Consider the following 21,111-nt stretch of genomic DNA (forward strand, 5'->3'; position numbering starts at 1 on the left):
GCTAAAAAAACATGTGTACCTTTTTTATTTGTCTTTGTGTGTCTCATTTTGTTTTTCCTGTTCATGTATTGTTTGTTTTTTTTGACTGAATTGCAATTTCTAGATCCACTCTGCTTACTAGCACATTGTTAATCGTAATTTTCAGTGCAAAGACTGATTGATTTGATGTACATTCAGGTAATATTTGTCCATGTTAATACAGTACATGTAGAATTTGACAGCATTCAGTGCTTTCTGAATGCGTTCTGAACTTTTCCACGTACTCCAACATTCTTTCTCAGCTTTTGATTGGTTGATTGTTGCCGCTGCTGCACGGCGCAGGAAAAGGAAGGGAGAAATGGCTGTTGCCTAGCAATCCGGTTGCCATAGATACCGCCAGGGCTCCCTCCTAAAGAGTACACTGTTATGTACATTGAAAAGAGAGGGAGAGAAAGAGAGAAAGATGGTAGAGGAGGAAAGGAGGAGAGTTATGGAGAGAACAGAAAAGGAAGGGATGGAAGGAGGGAGTTGGAGGGGGGAGGAAAGCAGAATGGAAGAAGTTGAAGTGGAGAGAGGGAGCGGAGGGGGCACAGAGGAGTTCATTAAAAATAACATAAAGAATGGGAGGAGAGAGAAAACAGACAAAGAGAGAAGCAGAGCAAGAAGCAGAGAGTTCTACAGACTGAGAAAAAGAAAAAAAATCTCTTCATGATTCATCATATAGATTCCCCCAGACAGTTGGAGTGGTGAAGGCAGGGTAATATTGGAGTCTGCTTCATTTGCTATTCTGTCTTAAGATGTGGTGCTGTGGCTTGCCGGCTGCTTCTTCTGTGGTCCCTCAGTTGTCTCGGCCATGTTTGGATAAGCCCCGCACTCCACCACAACCCTCCCAACCACCAATACCACCCACCACCCCCCACCCAAAAACCATCCTCACCCCTCTATCCATCTCCTGTTGTCTGTTTTTCTGTCTGGGACTGAATTTCACAGTAGCTGCAAACCTCAGCCAAGGAGAGGAGGAAATATGAATCAACAACACAACACTTATATGCCATATTCATAAATTAAATGAGTCTAAATATCACTAACATAATACAATAGAGATCGATTCATAAAAACTTTTCCACACTTCAATATAAAATGTCAAATCCCTGTGGTGTTCCAATGGAAACCTCCAAGCCTGCTGCACAAAAGTGTTGCCACTTGCAGTTCTGGTTTGTTTGGAATCAAATTTTAATTGGTAGTTAGCACAAGCTGTAACAGCCACTATGGTTGAACACACAAAGAAAGGGGCACCACCTCCAGAAACTCTAACTCCTTATTTCGGAGCAAAAAAATGGCACTAAAATGGAAGGCAAGTTTCCACTTTTTTCTTGTGAAAATCTCCCTTTTATGCGTATTTTATCCCAACTGGTCATTCTTGACATTTCCCCATGACAGTGCAGCGCCGACACACGACATAGTGGACCATGTGAGGTTGGGCACAATTCAAACAGGATTTCACAGTCACATTCCCAGCTGGCTGTCTCCCTGGAACAAAATAGGATTAATAATTTGCATTTTAACTCTTCATCGACAGGGACACGAGCCTGTTCTGGCTAAGTGGCTGTTTTTAAGAGTGTGCGAATGTGAGCAAATGCGCACAAAGTATTGCACAGGCGGGCAAAAGCTGTTTGTGTCTGTGTGTGATTTCTTTACATGCATGATTTATGGGGGAAGTTGTGTGTCTGTGTGCGTGATTTATTTGCATGTGTGTCTGTTTGCTAAATGTGCACATATCGGCAGACTGCAGAGCCTGACGGATGCTTTGTGTGTGTGTGTGTGTGTGTGTGTGTGTGTGTGTGTGCGTGTCTTTGTTTCCACGGGTCAGTGTGATTACAAAGCAGCCATAGATCAAGTTTTATTATGCACCAAAACTGCCTCTGTCCTCTTTACTTTGCAATGTCATCTCTGCACACAAGCTCACATTGCACACTCTCATAGACACACAAATACATGCATCCAGTCCCACAATGCGCTGGGAGTTACGCAACCTGCTGACTGGACACGAGTGAAAGTAGCACTTGTGCATGTGTGGCTGTGCGAGCGTGTGCACGAGGGCGAAGGGTGGGGTAGGTTCGGTGGGTGCAGAGATGGAAGAGGAGCAGAAATGGGGGAAAAAACAGAGGAGGAACAGAGCATGGCACTGGTGCAGGCATTAGTGTGACAACAGATGGATTGCAGGAAAGAGTTCCAATTTCCTCTTTGAGAGTAAAGCAGAGGGAAGAGAGAGAAAAAGAGAGACCAAATAAGGAAAGGGAAGCAAAAAAAAAAAAAAAAAAGCACAATGAAGCGCAGAGAAGAGATCGAATCAGAGGCAGAGAGAGCAGCAGCAATAATGAGAACGCATGAAAGTGCAAAGAGAAAGAGAGAGGAAGAGGATGGGAGAAAGAGTGAGAGGAGGAAGATGGAGAGAGAGAGGGAGAGTGAGAGAGGAAGGAAGCCAGTGACTTTTCATCTGTGACTGACGGTTTCCATCTGACTGCATCTCTGCCTCCTTGTCTGCATAAAAAAAAAAAAACCTGAAAATGTCTCCTTGAGCATTTGGGATTTTGTGTCTGTGTGGATGCATGTGCTCTTGATTTCTGCCTTGTCCATTTGCTTTTCTCTTTGTGTCATGTAAAAATATGTGCAATATTTGCCACTGTAATTGTGCGTATGTGTGTGTGGCTGTATTGAGGGTTACAGGGACTCTCATTCATCACATTAAAGAGAGCAAGTGGGGGAAGGGACTGAAACTGGACGGCAAAAGTTATTATGCAAAGGCTCGGTTGTAAATCTTTGTGTGCCCAGCCTCTACTGTATGTGTGTGGTTGTGGGTGTTTTCTTCTGTGCGTATGCGCTCTCATTGTGTTTGCGTGTGCGTGCGCCGCTCCTGAGAGGCTCTCCTCATTAAGCAGCACGGCGACAGGAGTGCAGAGTGTGTGTTTTCACACACCGCTGCTCAGATACAACAGGAGCCACCTTTTTTTTTTTTGCCATCTTCCCTTCTCTCCCCTTTGTGCTTCATCATCTTCCTCATCTTCTTCTCTCTTTCTGTTTCCCCCTCTTCCCCTCATCCGTTTTTGAAACCCTTCCCTTCCTCCTCTTCTTCACCTTTCTACCTCCTCCTCCTCCTCCTCATCGTCACTCCTTCCTGTACACACCTGGAGTGATTGTCGCCTTGTGAAGAACAGATTCTCTGCGAAATTAAAACGTTTGCGCATCACTTGTCAATTCTCATCTAAACCTCAACCTTGATTAACGAAGTTTTAGATTTTTTTTTAAACAATGGTGTCCATGGAAACGTCCATTTCTTTGTTGGCGGCTGAGCTTACCTGCGTGCGTCTCTGCACAACTGGATAGGATAAAAGTTTAAAGAAGCATATTAAATCACTTCAATCAGTTCCGGCAAATGTCATGCAAATGTTATGCTTTATTATGCTAAATTGAGAAGCAGGCAGAGAAACCGGGGGGAAAGAGAGGAAATATGAGAAAACTAACCAAAAAAGTGAGGTAAAAGAGAAAGTGGGAAAAGTCAACAGGTAGGCCTGTATGTTTGTGTGCAAGTGGAAGCACTTTTAATGCCTTTTCGGATGGAAGCGTAAAGCTGATGAGGCTTTTATTGTGGTCGGACAGAAGGTGAGACTCTCAGCTAGTCAGAGATCTGCTGCGGTTTTAGTTCCATGTCAGAGTCAGAGGATAAGAGACTGGAGCGGTGGAGGAAGGAGAGGAAAATGTAGGAGGTAACTGAGGGTTAATCTGAGATGCCAAAATTTTTGTTGGAACAAGTATAGAAACACAAAGTCTTTCAGGTCATTTAGGTGCAAACATTTCTCACTGTGTATCCTGTTTTTCCAGGCAAAACCAAAGATGAGTTAAATTATCTGTCAGATCTATTGCCACAAAGTTGACAACTGGGCTGTTTTTCTTTGCTCACAATTAATCAGTGTCTCCAGCTTGATTAGAAAAACTTCTCCCTGGTGTCGCTCTTTTTAACAATTTCCACATCCAAACCCCGAAAGCGATACAATTTAAAAAGCTAAAAGAAGAAATATAAGAGAGTACAGTTATTTTGTTAAAGGTGACACGAGACACTTGAGCAGGACGTGAGGTAGCTCAGAGGGCGAAATAACACCGCAAGGTACCGAAGGAGCAGCGTGGAGGAGGAAAAGGAGAGAAAATGAGACGGAAAGAGGGGGGAGCAAGAAATTATAAGCAGGGGGAGGAAGGATGGGGAAAGGGAGGTGTTGCTGGGGGAGAGGAGGTGGGGTGAGGAGCATTTGAGGATTCATCTCTTGCTGGATAATTCCCAGGAGGATCTCTCTCCAACACTTGAAAGCTGTGAAGTGTGCGGTTCTGCTCATACTCCTCCTGGTAATTGGAAGAGGAGAGGAGGGGAAGGGAGGGAGGGGGGAGAGAGGGAGAAGAGAGGAGGGTCAGGTAAAGGAGGGAGAGACGGAGGTAAAAAAAAAAATTAAATAGAAGAGGAGAGGGTGGCTGAAGAAGGTAAAAAAAAAATTGGGAGATGGAGAGGAAGAAGACCAGGAGGACAGGTAAAGACAATGGAGAAGAAATAAAAGGGTACCTGATGATTGCCACGCTTTCTTTCTTTGCTTCAATTTGTCTTTCTTCTTCCCGGCATATCGCTTTTATTTTTTGCTCATTAGCTCGCTCCTCTTTATTCTCCCTCTATATCACTGTTCTCCTCTCGCCTTCCTTCCCTCCCTTTGCCGGCTATGGCGTGTCTATGGTTGCAGGCGGCTTCTGAAACATGGCCACGGGCGTTTAATCATTGATGGAGTTTTTTCCTCAACGCAGGCAGGCCAGCGGGCAGCCCCGACTCGCTCACATGCGTCAGGACCTGCTGATTCACTCTCTGGGGTCTTCAAACATACACACACACACACACACACATGCACATGCAGAAATACAAAGACAAACAGAGATATATATGTGCACACATAACTCTAGCACACAAACACAGATAAAATGCCGCCTGAATGTGTTTCATGTGTGTGTGAGGCTGCCCACATGTGTGTCTGTCTAGTTTATCCCACCAGGGACTGCGAGGCCCAATCAGCAGCGGTGAGCCCAAATAAAAGCAACCAAGATAAAAGCAATTTATTTGACCAGAACAAGAAGACAAAAACATGTTTGCGTTGGCTCCGGGCCTGCTTGCCACATATGTCTCTTCAGCTTTATACATCCTCCTGCTACACTCAGTAAACATCTGGCTGTGTTGGTTTCTTATAAAGTAAATACGCTTATATACTGTATCCTCACCCTCTATCATTCTGTCTTCACACAGTTTACACATATGTTCCAATATGCTGCTCTTGAGCAATGCTAGCAATGCGGCAGAATTGGCAGAGACTTTGCACATAAAGAATCCAAAATACAAACCTGCTTGAGAATTTTATTTCACTAAAATGGTGCTTGGATGACCCTTCATTCTAACTAAAAAGCCAATTGTCTACTTAGTAAATGCCAGTCTAGAAAGAATCCATTAAATTAAGTTGATGCACTAACTTAAATGTGGATTCATAGAAGCAGACCTTGTGTGGAAAACACTTTTTAAAGGCTTATTTCAGGCCAAAATCACCAAACCTTTAAAGTGATTTTTGGCTTTGGATTGGACTGGAGCTTCTTTAAATTCAGTTTATATGTCCTAGAGACCATTGAAATTGCAGTTATGATTCCCTTCCCATTCATTGTGGATTTGGGTTTGATCTTGTTAGCCCAAAATAAAGCCTCAGGATATTACTAAGATGACTGCCGACTGGCAAGACTTACCTATATTGACTTTGGTATTGGTTGATTCGTCTTCCATTTTGGTTCAGACTGAAATATCTCAATAACTTCTGTGTAGATTTCTGTGAAATTTTACACAGAAGTTCATGGTCCTTCGAAATTGATTATGACTTTATAAAGCTTCTGACTCTTCCTTTAGAGTGAAGCAGTTCAAAAAAACTCCAGAACACCGTTAACTTACAAACATTTCAGGTTCTTCTACATACGCAGCTTGTAAATCTAGAGTTTCTTTAATGCAGTTTTGACTTTTGGCCATTTAATCAACCATATCATAGGATTGTACACATTCTATTTCCAACAAGTTGTGGGATATATTTATTTTACTTTCTGAGAGTTCCTGCTCTCCAATACTATGATAATCATGTTAATTGGTTTCGGAGTTGCAGCTCCTACTTCTTTAAGGTTTCTTGTCTTTGGACCAAACCATTTGTCTGATGAAGGTATTGCACCCAAATGTTGCTAATAGATTTATTTTTAGCAAGTGTGGGGGGTCTTTTATAAACATTTTGGGAATGCTTGTCCCTCTGCTACACAACTTTGTCCTGAAATACATGTGTGAAGAGTTCCTTTGTCTTCCTGCTGACACTATGGCATGCCAGCTTTGGTCGACACATTTACGTTTCCCTTTGGATGAACTGCAATGACAAGTTTGGTGATCAGTTAACACTTCCTTTAGCACCATCATCCAGTCAACATTTCTGTTTGCACTTTACCTTTGTTTACAGCATCACCAGAGGTCTCATCTGTGCTTTGTTTAGTGCTAATTGGCAAATTAGCTGAAACATGCTGAAACAAAGAGACTGGAAATGGTAAACATTATACCTGGACTGGGCTCAACATTACTCCCATTCAATCAGTACACTGTTGTCAGTAGTTATTTTACATGGAGACTGTGAACACTTCACCATAAGAATAAGGGCACTTCAACAATGTAGTGGACAGTGAATACACATAATGCTCCATATAATAAATGGATGATGACACGGTCACAAACATGCTAAGCCGCAACGGTTGAAATAAACATTATAGCATCAACATCTACATGTCAGAGTGAGCATATTACGATCCTGACCTTATCATGCAGCTGAAAGCACTGCTGCGTCTATGTGCAGCCTCCCATACTGCTAGAATCACCGCTGCATATTTAAAATATTAGGGCCTACATTATATATTGTGCTGGATCTATAGTAATATTTGTTAACTATTTTTCATAACATTACATTGTAGCACAATAGTGCTAATAGTCCTGTTCTTACATCAATACTGTAAGAACAGGAGAAGACTATACTGGTAACAAGATGTGTTCTGTTAATCTCCCCATTCCTCTGCACTTATGCAGAATTCATTATGACTGTATCATTTCAGCAGTATGGTCCACAAAAGACCACACCGACTGGCTGATGGTTTTAATTAAGGTCCAAAAATAGGCCGGGACATATCTATCTAACCCTTGCCAGCACATTGGCCCGATGATGTGCAGGTAAAAAAAAAAAATTCTGCAATTAAACCCTCATCACCTGAAAAAGCTGACACCAGCGAGATCTCATAATATCATCACTGACAAAAGAGATTATTGAGAATTGAGCTATTAATGTTGAAAGACTAACTCGGGAATGTCGCACAGTGGATTGTCACTGTTTTATTGTAACTACAGTTAATGTATAACACTGAAATATCATCATTTATATCCTTCTAATAGGTAGATTGCTAGTTTCTTTGATTATTAATTCACATATAGATGATAGTCACCTTGGTATTCATCATTACACCACATTTAAAGAGCCCTAAAGCACTAAAATCCTTTGCCGTTACGTTTTCACAATACACATGACAGCCTTTTGCTTGATTTTTGCTCAGTGTAACCCTGTTGAATTCTGCAGCAGCAGGTACAGCTTATCATCTCCCTCCCCTTCCCTCTTCTATGTCTCTCTGTCTGTCTATTTGCCAGTCTCTCATCCTAATCAGAAGAGAGTTTTATTATTATTATTATTTATTTCTCAGAGGATTAAAGCCGGACCCTGTTGAGTAGAAACCCAATCTCCCCCTCTCGCTCCTCCTTACCCCTTCTCACCATCAAATTCCATCAAATACAGCCTCTCCTCCCTCTCCTCCCCTTCCGGGCCGAGCGAGACCCCACCCCGAAGTGGATGGATTAATGATCTATCTGTCTCTCATGTGAGCATACACACAGTATCACCTGCAGCGCTGTCTGTCTGCTTATCTTTAGTTTTTCTTTCCGCAGGATGAATGGTTTTCTAAGTGTGTACCTGTGTAATCCGCTCTATTGTATTCGCTGTTGCTCCGTCCTGCCTGGTGACTCATTGTGAAGGACCCGTCCACCGCATTACATCTTCGAGAAGAAAGCGCACATACAAAATAGTCTGCAGTGGTTATGTGATTGCTTCCATTAAAGTGATTATGCAATCAACGGCAGCAAGACAGACAGGAGGCAGACAGGCAGGCAGTCCAACAGAGAGACAGACAGAGAGACGAGGGGGGTAGATGTGGAGCGCACACACACACACACACACACACACACACACACACACACACACACACACACACACACACACACACACACACACACACTCACACAATATGCACACATACATACACAGCACTCAGGCAGGCAGGGGGAATTTCTCTCTTGTTAATAATTATTATGAAACGGCTTCACATGGAGCACTTGCCTCTTCGTGCTCAGCATGACGGCAGGTCTGTCCCAGCAACCTCTCGCCACACACACACACGCGCCGGCACACACACTTTCTTTTCTTTCTTCAGTTCCACCCTCCTTCTTCCTCCTCCTCCACCACTCCAGACAATATTTACCAGACCCCAGGGGCTCCCAGCGGACGCCCCGCTCCCCGTCTCTCCACCTATCTCGCTTCCTCGGGTGAGTTGGCGTTTGGAGAGTCCCAGGCTCCTTGTAGGCCTCCACCGGTGCGTGTTTTCTACCAAAGCGAGCAGATAAAGAGGGACAACGGGACTAAGTTACACGTCTTCTTTCTTCTTCTTTGTTTACATCTCAACATTTTATCTCTAATCACTCTCTTTCAGTAATAGTCTGTCATTGATGCTCCTCAGCGCACCTCGCTTATGGCTGCTTTGTTGATCTGTTTGGACTTTTATAGTTCTTCCCTCCTCGCTCTGTCTGTACTGCTGAGACACCGGTACGAACTCCTCACTCCAGGGCAACATTACATGAGACTGACTTATGAGTTTACACTCTGCTCTCCATCCCCTCTTAGCAAGTTGGCAGAAAGATGAAGCCCCAGTTTTCCTTACGCTCTCTTTTCTTTTTCTTCTCAGCCAAGAAAGCACCGGACGGCTCAGTCATCGCCAACGGCTACTGCGACTTCTGCCTCGGAGGCTCAAAGAAGACCGGCTGTCCTGAAGACCTAATCTCCTGTGCGGACTGTGGACGCTCAGGTAGGGCACCGCTGAAGGGGATGATTGGCAGGAGGAAGGCGGTCCTCTGCTGATGCACAGTTTTGAAATGTTTCAGCCGCTGAGTATAGATTTCTTATTCTCTATATGAGCAATTGCAAGCTTTGATTCCTTTCGATGAAGCTTTAAATGGATGGACCATACCAGTGTTTTTTGTTTCAGCCCATCTACTACAAATTCAAGCCCTTCTCCCAAAAATGACATCCCTGTACAACTAAACTGCATTCTCAATTGCCGTACATTTTAAAAGAAACATATTTCCTCCTTGAAAAGAAACGGTAGTCAGAAACGTCTCAACTTTCAAAGAGCCACAAACCCTCATTAGGAGCTTGGAGGAAGGCCTGGTGGTGGAGGAAAATGGGGTTTGTGTCCCATGTGGGGCTGTTATTTTTAGACTTTCATTTTCACTCACTGTGTGGTTGATTCAGGCACCTAAACTACAGTGTAGTAAAATATCAGGCTTTAGGTCAAAATTAGAGGTGAGTGATATTTTTGCAGACACCCAGTAACTCATTTTAGCCAATTGCTGGTACATGCACAACTTTTTTTCACCTAATTGCAGAGGACATCAGTTCTCTCCTGTAGTGAAAGTATTCATATGACACTCAAAAAAGAGAATTTTTAGATCGACTTACATGAATTACTTCAATTGGTAACCTCTAATTGAATCAAATTTCTCCAAATGCACCAGTTAATAAGGAACATTAATGCCACTGGTTTGAGTTAGATCTACTTAAGTCATTTCTTTCCTCTTAAATGAACAGTTTGCATTGCTGCAACTTATTATAATAGAAATCAGCTTGAAGTTTCACAAATTTCTAACTAAAGCACTGGCTTGATTTGAGGAAGTTAGAAGCAGAGTGGTCTAACTCACAAAAAAATTCAAACTGAGTTTTATATCATTTCTGTAATATTTTGTGGTCTAGATTTTAGGGGTAAGATAGTCTAAACCGCAACCCAAAGATTTTGTGACAGTGGTGCTTTGAATGTTAGACCATTCTTGAAAACACAAAACTTTGAACCCCCCCAGTGGGTCAGACCACCATTCTGTGCTTTTCTTTACTCTAATCCTGTTTGAATAAAACAACGGTTGGGTTGCAGCAGAATATTTAAAGGAACAAAGTGTCATTTTAAGTTAATAGAATCCACAAAAGTAAACAGCTATCACCGAAGCAGAAAGCTAAATGAGATCAATTTAGAAAAAAATACTTACAGCTCAATTACACTTTGTATGGCAAGAGCAAAATGCAAAATACAATATTTCAACATGAGCCCTCGTGTACAAAATCAGCAGGCAAATAGTTCAAGATACATGTAAAATCTGCCATACTTATTTTTATGGAGCATTTTCAAACAAAGCCTGACCGGTGTCTCCTGCCTGTCAAAGTTCATTTTGTGCTGATGTCATGTTTCATTGTCAAGCTTTCATCATTTCATCGGCCGATGCTAATGATGATGCAGATATCATCACACTTGCCTTATTAAAGCACACCGTTTCACAACCGTAACCACAAGTTTCCCTCCATTTTCTGGGTTACCACGGTGACCAATTCCAGCTAATCTAATGTATAATTGGTTGATTAGAATCATATTTGTGATACCTCACAAAAAATCGTAACCTGACGCAAAATATGTTTCCCTTAAAAAGTAATTGAGAATGCAGTTTAGCTGTTGAGGGTTGTAATGTTTCGGAGGCAGGGCTTTACAAATCATGTACAGTATATCTAGCCTCACTAATAGCCATTTGATGTAATGTTTCATATTTATTGAGATATGTTTCTCGCGTCCTAGGCAGCCATTGGTTATCTTTGATTCCACTACAGTGTGAAAATCCACTTGTAGAGACTTGAACTTGACTTGAGATTATTAAAGAATCTCCCTGAAAACATAAAGGAAATATTCTCCAAACACAATGCTGAAAATACCAAATCAAATACATTAATAGGAATACTAACTCACAGTCAACAACTAACTAGTAGCTCACTTGCCATCTCAAGTGATTTTGTTGTGAAAAAGGAACACCATGTCTGATTTTATTGTCAGAGTTGCACTAGCTCTCTGCTCTACATCACCACACAACTGTAACACAATTCTAAAATAAAATAAAACTGATATTCACCGGGATATCTTATCTCATGATTCAGTATCAAGTCTCTGCAAGTTTATTATTGTATGGAAATTAATGGAAAAGAATGGTTGCCTGGAAACCAGACAACACATTAAAACAGCTTAAACAGTTTGCTTTGGGAAAAGGTGTCTGTCATGTAAATTGTTCTAAAATAGTTATTTTTTTTCCCATAATCACAGCTTTATATGTTGTTACAAATCAGGGGCTATTTGCACTCATTCAATTTGAATTTACTCATTAAAGCATCAACACTCAACAACCACAGACTTTATAGAGGATCGATTGTTTATGATGTCCTTTCACAGCTGGTGAAAGGATTTTGTTCACTTAGATGACAAGAATTGGATGAAACTTTTGCCAAGAATATCACAAAATGATATAAATAATAAATTATAAACGTATATATAACAGAAAAAAAAACTGTCATTTAATGTGATCGTTTCCACTGATCACAATGTTCTGCTCTGCAGTTCATACAGATGATTTTACTGGCACTGAATTATGAGTGGTTCTAATAAAATGTCATCTTGATGTGACCTTTCTGTCTGGCAAAAACAAAGACTTGTTTTCAATCTTGTCTGCTGCACGCCTTTCAACCTCGGCTGCTTGTACATGAGCCTATTGTGATGATAAAACTTTGTTCATTTCTTCTTTTGAGAGGGTTTCACACTGTTACAAGGACCTTACATGAGTCTGTGAGAGGATGATCTCCCCTTAGCATGTATCTCGGTTGTGAATGGAAAACAGTATTTATTTCAATGGAGTGGAATTTGAGTATTTCTTTAAATATGGTTGTATTATTTTGTTTCCCATCATAGGTTTCACTTTGTTTTGGTTCGGGATGTGTTTGTACATTGTGGTTTTATGTATCAATGCAGAGATTGCAGTGTACACGGTGCAGAATTTGTGTGCTTTACTATTTGATTGCATGTACTGTATATGCATTTATATATTTCCCCTCATGTTCTTTTTCATCTGAAAAATAAAAAAGAAAAGAGAACGAAAAAGATTGACGTGATTTGTAGTGAATGGGCTAATGCATGCAAAACATTGGTATGGTCCTTTTCTTTATAACCACTCACAAAGAAGACAAACACAAGGTCAGGAAGTGAGGATGACATAATATTTCTATTGTCATGATCATGTAACAGCAAGTACCAGGCAAAACTAAAATAACTGGGGAAGAGGAGAGAGGTTATTTTTAAATGGCAGAGAAGTGGACTGCTGTGGGAAAAGAACAATTTATTTTCCTCTTATTGTGGCAAAATTGATGCTAGAAAATGTTATAACATTTATTTAAATACTTTTAATGGTTTCCAAGACCAACTCAAAAGCAACCTTGTGGTTCCTGTGAAGGCGCTTTGCTTTTATTATAATTTTTCCTCAAATTCTGCATTCTTACTCTAAATACATTTTGAAAAAGCTGCATAACAATTCATTACAGATATCTGCCAGTGCTGGATTCCCCTTCAAACATATCACCCATACAGAGCAAAGGAACTGATGGATAGATAAAATAGGTGGAAGATGGATGACTTTCCTCAAAGTTCAGACAGAGATAGTGAAAAACGTGTGGCCATGTGTTTGTGTGTCTGTGCGTGCGTGCGTGCATGCGTGTGTGTGTGTGTGTGTGTGTGTGTGTGTGTGTGTGTGTGTGTGGTGTGTGTGTGTGTGTGTGTGTGTGTGTGTGTGTGTGTGTGTGTGTGTGTGTGCACCCAGGCCACCCGTCCTGTCTGCAGTTCACAGTGAACATGACGGCTGCGGTGAGGACTTATCGTTGGCAGTGCATCGAGTGCAAGTCGTGCAGCCTGTGTGGCACCTCTGAGAACGACGTAGGATCTCACCTCATATTACATGTTATCTAAACACATGTGGCTGCACACACACACACAAACACACACACACACACACACACTGTACATGCATACTACAGCACCTAATGTTGGACAAACCTACAATTAATGTTTGAAATCAGCACAAAATTGTTACAACCAAAGATTGACTTTAATCTGCTGTATTAATTGATTACATTTCTGATCTCACACTGATGGACGTTCTGGTTTTGTGCTGTTTTATGTAGTGTACTTATTGTTCTGTGGTTGTATTTTGTGTTCCTGCCCAGGGACATCAAGGAAATCTAATTAGCTGCTAAGACACACTGGTACATTACATTACAATAAAGTAAAATAAAGAAATGACCTGAAGTTCTATCAGTAGAGAAGGTTTGGGTGATATTTAACCTTTTCAAACAATGATCCAGGAGCTGCAGATTTACACTTGAGTGCATGAAGATTCTAGGGCTGAAGGATGACGTTAACCCACTACTGTTGCCCAGTTAAAGTGACTGAATGTCCTTCATTTTTGGAATTCGAATTTTTTACGTTTTACTCTCCACCAAAATAAAAGTCCACGAGTTTAATAGTGTTGTATATAGTCTGTATTCAGACTATATATATAATCAAGGGGCATGTATATCACAACCCAACATCTTGATTTAAATGTATATAATTACTATTTAAAACACTATACAGATCATCTATTGCTGCCGTGTCCTCAGCTTTGATATCAAATCTGTCGCCACATCATAACATCTGTTATTGTCTTCTGTTGCAGGACCAGCTGCTGTTCTGTGATGATTGTGACAGAGGCTACCACATGTACTGTCTGAGCCCTCCCATGTCTGAACCACCAGAGGGTACGCATTACAACACAAGCATTCTAATCTACAGATCCCCCATGTGTTCAGACCTGCATTTGGTCAGACTGCACAAAGTGAGGAAACTCATCCGAGAACATTTTTGTTGTTGGCACTGAATTATGTAACTGTCTGCACTGTAGGTGGAGAGACAGTCACACTCAGAGAGGGAAACCTGCGGTCAAATCAGTCATATCTTCCCTGCGCTGTTTTTTTAGGCAGTGAGAAATGTAACCCTCAGGACTCTTTCTGGAACATCCTGATGTGAATACACCAGGCAGAAAGAGTCCTGGTGCTGTGGCGATGATCACAGAAATGAAGGCAGGTACATCTATTTAAATCAAACTGTCATTTGGCACATAAGATGGCTGCCTCAGGATGTTTGATGGCGTTGTCATGGAAATGAGTAGTAGAAAGATAATCTGTTTCCATGGCAAAAGTGTCACTTGGCTGAACATACAGTAGCAGTGCCACTTGTGTTCAACACTCACTAACAGTGTCAAGCTCTGCCCACACATGCACTGTTTTTGATTTACAAGGAACATGTTTGAAATCCCGCAGTACTCAGTTATTTTAGGTTTATATGGATTCCACTGCATGGATGGCAAACTTATATATTTTTATACCTTCTGTCCTGTGCTTAATGCTCACACAACACCTTCAGGCAGGATCCACACTCACTTTGATGTATTAAGGTTGAGAGGTACATTTAAAATCTGTCTTAAGTTGATGTTTAATTAATGTCACAAATCCCATGCCAAAATCCAAACCAAACTAGTTGTCAAATCCCCTGCATCCACAAACCACAGGCACAGCATGTGGTGTTTCAACATGCAGCTTTAATTTACAGTGTTACTTAATGCTCTGTGTGAAGTGAGGGATTAATCCACGCGGCTTTACAATAGCGGTGATTGAACTTCCGATCCGTGATGTACTGTGTGTGTGTTGTGCAGGGAGCTGGAGCTGTCATCTGTGTCTGAGACAACTGAAGGAGAAGGCCTCAGCCTACATCACCCTCACTTAATCTGCAGAGCTGCTCCTCATCCTCTCGGCCTGTCGTCCTCTCCCACACCACCTCTCCGTCGACCCTCCTCTTGTGATCCGCTCGCCTCCACTTTCTCTACAATCTGTCCTCGTGACCTCTGACACGACTGAGCACACAGCACCGCAGCGCTGCACCCATTCTTGAACGTCTCTCAGCGGCGAGCCAACCTCTGTCCTTTTGTCACTCAAATTCACTGTTGTGCTTGACCCGAACCCCCCTTCCCCTCCATTCCTGCTCTGTCTCAACAGAGGAATTCATCAGCTGGCAATAAGTTTGCTAGCAAGACACACACTCCAGCCTGCCAAGGGCACTTCTGAGGCATACTACTCCACAGGAACCCTCATAAGGGCCCTCGGATGAGCCCTAATGATCTTCAGCTGCAACTCAGTCAAGTAGTGAGTGAGAATTAATAAGATGGATAGGTGTTAGGCAGAGGACAGGGCTTTGAAGACCCTGAATAACCATGGAGCAGTATGTTTCGGTGTTAGCCAACTGTGAAATATACACCCAACCAAAATTTCATTTTCTCCCTCTGTCCTTTACCACGTGTGGCAGGACTGAGGCGCTGAACTCTGCTCCGTTATTTGTCTGCAGGGCTTCCTCGCCCTGAGCAGTTTCAAACGAGGAGTGAATTGTACAAAATTCTGACTGATTCTCTATCCACATGCTCATAAAAACTCCCCTCACTGGAAAATGAGGAGCATCTGGTCAGGAACTCAGACCATCTTTGACCTCACCCAGTCCTCTCTCCTTGCATGGGGTTTCCACAAATTAATGATGCATTTTGAGATTGACACTGAAGGTTTCAGTGCACGGATGTGATCCTCTGATGAAAGGAGAGAAGGATTTTTCTCTAATCAGCTATCTCTGATCGAACAGTGTATTTAAAAATGACAATTTAGGATTAGCATCTCTCACAAATCCTTTACCTGACCTGTACTCGCCCTTTCCTCCTATGAAACAATGACTGTGAAGCCAATGCGAGACTGAAACGCTCCTGGTGCTTGGTATGTATTATCTGTGTGTTAAGAATGTAGGATTGATGTGTGGACAATGCAGATTCTCTGTCTGGCCCATGCCGAGGCCTAAAAACCTATTTTTTATTATTCCTTTTTCATTTTTTTTCATTTGCATGTTGTTATTTCAATTGTTTTTAAATACTTTTAATTGAAATTGAAAAGAAAGCACACTTAATTCGCAATAATGTGTTTGTGATATGAACTCTTTTGGCCAAACTGGGTGTGTTTTAAACTCTGTGTGTGCCTGTGTGTCTGTTTGTGTGAGTTTATTTGAGCACTACAGTAACTGTAGCTAGCTCCGTGCTCGATGGGATCTGTGAGAGGAAGCGAGTAACAGGGTGGTAATGTGAATGTAAGGAAAGTCAGCATTTTCCTGTTCAGGCATTCTGGCAGTGGTGGGAGAACTCTCAAGTCTTGGTGCTGAAGTCGAGACAAACAAGTGTTAAAGGAACAGATGAGAAGTTATAGTTTCACAGGTTATGTGCCAGACGATTTCTTGGCAGTGACTCCAGGAAGTTGCTCTGTCCAGCAAAGAAAGAGTTCGGGACATAACCCAGTTTTAAAAATAAGAAACACAACTTGCTGGTTACACCCTTTGTTTTATATAACATAGTCCTGGAGCTTTAGAGGTGCTAGTAGGCAGATTGTGTTTACTCAAGACACTGCCAGGCTAGCTGTCTCCCCAGCTTGTAGTCTTAAGGCTACGCTAAGCTAACTTTCTCCTGTCTGACGCTTCATAATTATCACACAGTAAGAGTAATATCAATTTCCTCATCTAACGCTCACAATCCTGAAAGCTCAAAGAGTTTTGTCCTGTAAGTATAAACTCATCACCAAAATTTATGACATCTAATATGATTCATGTGCAAGGACTTTCCTCTCCCACATGCTCTAATTTAGTAGGAAACCAAATCCTGGATAAGCATCACCACAGCACAATACACCTTAAAAGATCTTAAAAGATGTGTTTTAACAGTCACTAAACCACCCCTGTTTCTTCTTCCATTTTTATTTATACAAGAAAAACAATCATAGTATCATCAAAATACAACAAAAATCAAGTCCACTGCTTCTGCTTGACATTCTCCATCATGTTCACATTTAAGTGACACAGAAGCTTTAATAACTTGATGAGGGCCCCAAAGACAGTTCAAAGTCACGCGGTGGCTTAAATTAGTTGCTTTTCTATCTCATCTTTGTGTCCTGCAGAACATGAGGCCACCTGTCTCCTTAAAGACATTGACAAGAGATGATGTTGTTACCTGCCAGTGTGCTCTGCACATTAGAGGCCAGTCCAAATGTTAAGGCTGAGGTTGTCATGATGGGGTTAATATGCCAGCCGGCATGGATTTTTGTGAGCTTGCACTGAAACTCCCCCTTTTTCCTTTAAACCCAAAGTTCCATGATTTTATCCTCAACCAGTTTAACTGGACTTCTCAAGGCAACTTACATAGGCATGTTGAAGGACAGGTGAAGTGTGTCACCACCCGCTGTGAGTTGATACTCGATGTGAGTAGCACTTGCCTGAGTGTAAATGGCTTATAGCATATGAGGTTTGCCATCTATTGGATAATATAAAGGCACTGACCACTCTGGGAACATATACTGTAATGACCGTGGTGTCAACAGTTTGTGTGGACTACTGTTTTGGATCCAACTAAGAACTTGAGGACACCACACACGGCAAAAATGTAGTGAACTATTAACCAGAAGATAGCCCTGCCCTGAAGCACAGCCTGCTTTATCATCTATTTTACTGTAAATGAGACCATAAATTCCAACATGAACATTATTTTGTTTTTAAAAAGTGCTGAAATTGGCAATTGAGACAATAAACTCATTAGGAAAGGTTTACTGAGGTAAAAAAATCTAATTAAAAGTAGGGTCATTTTCTCTTAAACTTCAATACATTCAGATTAGTGGTGTCGCTCCCTAGTGGTCATTAGAAAGAATGCAGGTTTAAGGCATTTTGAAGTTGGTTATATTTTTAAGACCTGAAGGTTCCATCTTTTATGTACAGTCTATGGAGTAAAACAAGTTCAGTGCTGATCTGCAGCAGGCAAGAACTGGAGGAACACTGGACCAATCCAAAATAATAACCACTGCCTATTCATAATATGAGAACACTGGGTTTCGGAAATTGCAGTGTTGTATCAGCAATTCACAAAAAACACAAAAACGCACACATATTACAAGAATACATTATGAAATAGGTGTATATATTTAAAATTAATATATCTTAAAAGATTTCTGCTCTGTTCACATCTCCACTTCAGTCTGTTATTGAGCTCAGAATCACTGAGTAGTGGTAGGAGTAGACTCTATTCAATGGCTTTGGTTAAGCTGCACGCTGAAGAATTCTACGTAATGTGAGTCGCACAGGAACCGTTTCACTGGATTTTGCCCAAAACCATTTGTGCTGGCACATCTCACATCAGACAGCGATTCATTTCAGGTCACGACTCACATCAAGTGGTGACAAAGTGCCGATTTAGGAGGCGTTCAACATGCCTAAGTTGTACGCAAAGAGAAGGCATTCATTCATTGATCTGTGAGCTTTAAGCTTGGAGACAATAGCTGTAAATTAGGGAATCGATCAAGGGCAACAAATTGCCATTATATACAGTACTTTACGTTCTTGTGTACGCAACAAAGTATGAAGCAGCTCAGAATCAGTTGGCTTTGGTTTGAATGAACATCTTATTTTAATGCTGCATCACATCTCTAAAAGGAAACTTGCAAGATCAGATGGCTCGTGAGAATGTATCTGAACTGTAGTTATGTTCGCCATCTGATACAGAGGGACAGTAGGTGCAAATACTGTGCTACCCCTCAGTCTAATGTAACGCCACCGTTGCATGAATGACACCTCCAGTGTGTCTGATTTCATATTTTGATATTGCCAGTGATGCTTTTTTAAATAATGATGAGAGAAAACCTTCAACTTATGTTCAAATTCCTGTTTAGTTTTGTAATTTGCGTGTTTTCTTTCCCCACGTTTTGCACAGTGTGGCTGCATTTGGTCTTCAAGGGTGTTTATGCCTCTGTTTGTATGTGTGTGTGTGTGTGTGTGTGTGTGTGTGTGTGTGTGTGTGTGTGTGTGTGTGTGTGTGTGTGTGTGTGTGTGTGTGTGTAATCATTTATGACTACTGGAAGGTCAGCGAAAAAGCAAACTGAACCAAAATAATGAATTATTATTATTCTGCAGACATTTTCTTCTCAGTGGAACCAGATGCATGGCACAGCACTGCTACAGGATTGTAATATTGGGTACAGACTGCAACAAGAAGTGTACTTAAGTGCACACTTTTCACATAAGGCACTTGGATTATGCTGTTTCATTTCATGATGTGTTAAATTAGTAGTATAGTTGCCAACAAAACCAGTAGTATCCAATCAAAAGTTGTTTATTTCCATTAACCAATCAGAGCTAACACCTAGACTTGAAGTGTGTTTGAGTGGAAATAGTTTGATGTGGAAGTTTAATGATGATTGTCAGATTGAATCAAATGGAAATGTCTGTGACTTGGATGATGATGATGATGATGTCAATGGTGACTGAAAAGCCTTTATATTGGGAGCTTTCCTGGCACTTAGTAGGAGAAGCATGGTGGAGTCAAACTAACTTTGATTGTACTATCTGGGGCGGGTGGGGAAGCCATGTTGGGGTGTTGGATGGGTGGGTATCCATGTGATTATTTATTGAAACTTGAGCTTTCCCTTTGTACAAATGGACAAACCAAGGTGAAGCTGATGATGAGGGGTGTTGGTGTGGGGTCACACAAAGTCCCACCAGGAATCTCCAGGCCTCAATTTGACGCCGTCGCCCCCATCTCGTCGTGTTTCAGGCTGTCGGGGTGTCCCAGTTAGAGGGTTGAGACTTTGGGCCACTCCTGGCCTCTCTTGTAAATTGTCGTTCTGTGATCTTGCTTGCACTTTTTTTTTCCTTTCCCAAAAATAAGAAACTAATTGTAAGTATGTATGTGTGTGAGTGCGGGTGCACTTTTTATTTTTAATCTCTGCATTTTTTTCAACGTGATTGTCTGTTGTAAACAACACTGGATAAAGATGAGTTTTTAATTTGTATTTTTTACCTTGAGAGGAAGATGAAATCTTCTTGGACATTTTTTAACCCCCGGCTCCTTCTCCCTTTCCTCCCCCCTTTCTCTCTCTTTCTCTTTCTCTGTCTGGTACCTGGGAATGCTTTGAAATGTGGACTGTGACCGCATTGCTGTCATCACTGCTGTCAGTCATTCTCTGTGAATTCATTCGGCTTTCTCAATTTACCCAGTTTTTTCTCTCTTCCCTTGACTCATTTTTTTTCCATTAAAAGATGAGATTGAAAAATGAACTCTACCTTTGTGTTGTCTTTGTGTGCAGCATGTGTGTGTGTTTGTGGATTATTTGTGCTTGTTTCTGTGGTGTAAAAACCTGACTATTTGTGTGTTTTTGGACAGTAGTCAGTTTGTCTGTCTGTTTGTCTGTATTGTTGCCAACTAGGGCAGCTTACAAGTCAGTTTTTTCTCAGGTGGGGAGGACTAGTCCACACAGTTCTTCTCTCACATATGCGGTTATATTTGCAGGCTGGAAGCTGAGGCCAACACCAACCATATTTCCCTCTTTTCACTCTGCAGATTACAATCTATCAAAGCAGTGCGTTCAAAGTCAGCTTTCAAACCCAGTATAACTAATTATCATTTCCAATTTAAATTAAACACTTTTCAGCCAAAACCTACAAAGCAAAAACCCTTTCTCTCCTTTTTTTGCAGCACACTCCAAAATATTTAACCTTTTCATGTGTTTGAAAAAGGAAAACATTGGCTATGAATTGACAAAAGATTAAGGGACGGCTTTGCTTTGTCTCCATAGCTGCCCTGAAAAACTGGGAATGGGCGACAAAAGAGCCCCATTGTCCACAATTGTTTCTGAGCAACACTGCAGAAGAGAATACACTTTGCTATTC

The 21,111-nt window shown here is 41.4% G+C and overlaps 1 protein-coding gene across 3 annotated transcripts in view; it reads left to right on the forward strand.

The window, feature by feature from the left end:
- Positions 1-20,499, forward strand: part of dpf1 (double PHD fingers 1) — an 81,492-nt gene extending 60,993 nt beyond the window's left edge. The window contains exons 9-12 of one of the 3 annotated variants that reach the window (XM_051958098.1): positions 9,124-9,243; positions 13,109-13,221; positions 14,003-14,084; positions 15,038-20,499. In XM_051958098.1, the coding sequence (XP_051814058.1) occupies positions 9,124-9,243; positions 13,109-13,221; positions 14,003-14,084; positions 15,038-15,108 (386 nt within the window). In that variant the 3' untranslated portion in view covers positions 15,109-20,499. Of the gene's footprint in view, positions 1-9,123; positions 12,397-13,108; positions 13,222-14,002; positions 14,085-15,037 lie in introns of those variants that run through there. The other 2 variants (XR_002595826.2, XM_051958099.1) reach the window with 2 other exon arrangements.
- Positions 20,500-21,111: the final 612 nt, after the last annotated feature.

Source organism: Acanthochromis polyacanthus, chromosome 13, assembly GCF_021347895.1.
Source record: "Acanthochromis polyacanthus isolate Apoly-LR-REF ecotype Palm Island chromosome 13, KAUST_Apoly_ChrSc, whole genome shotgun sequence".
Taxonomy (NCBI): Eukaryota; Metazoa; Chordata; class Actinopteri; family Pomacentridae; genus Acanthochromis; species Acanthochromis polyacanthus.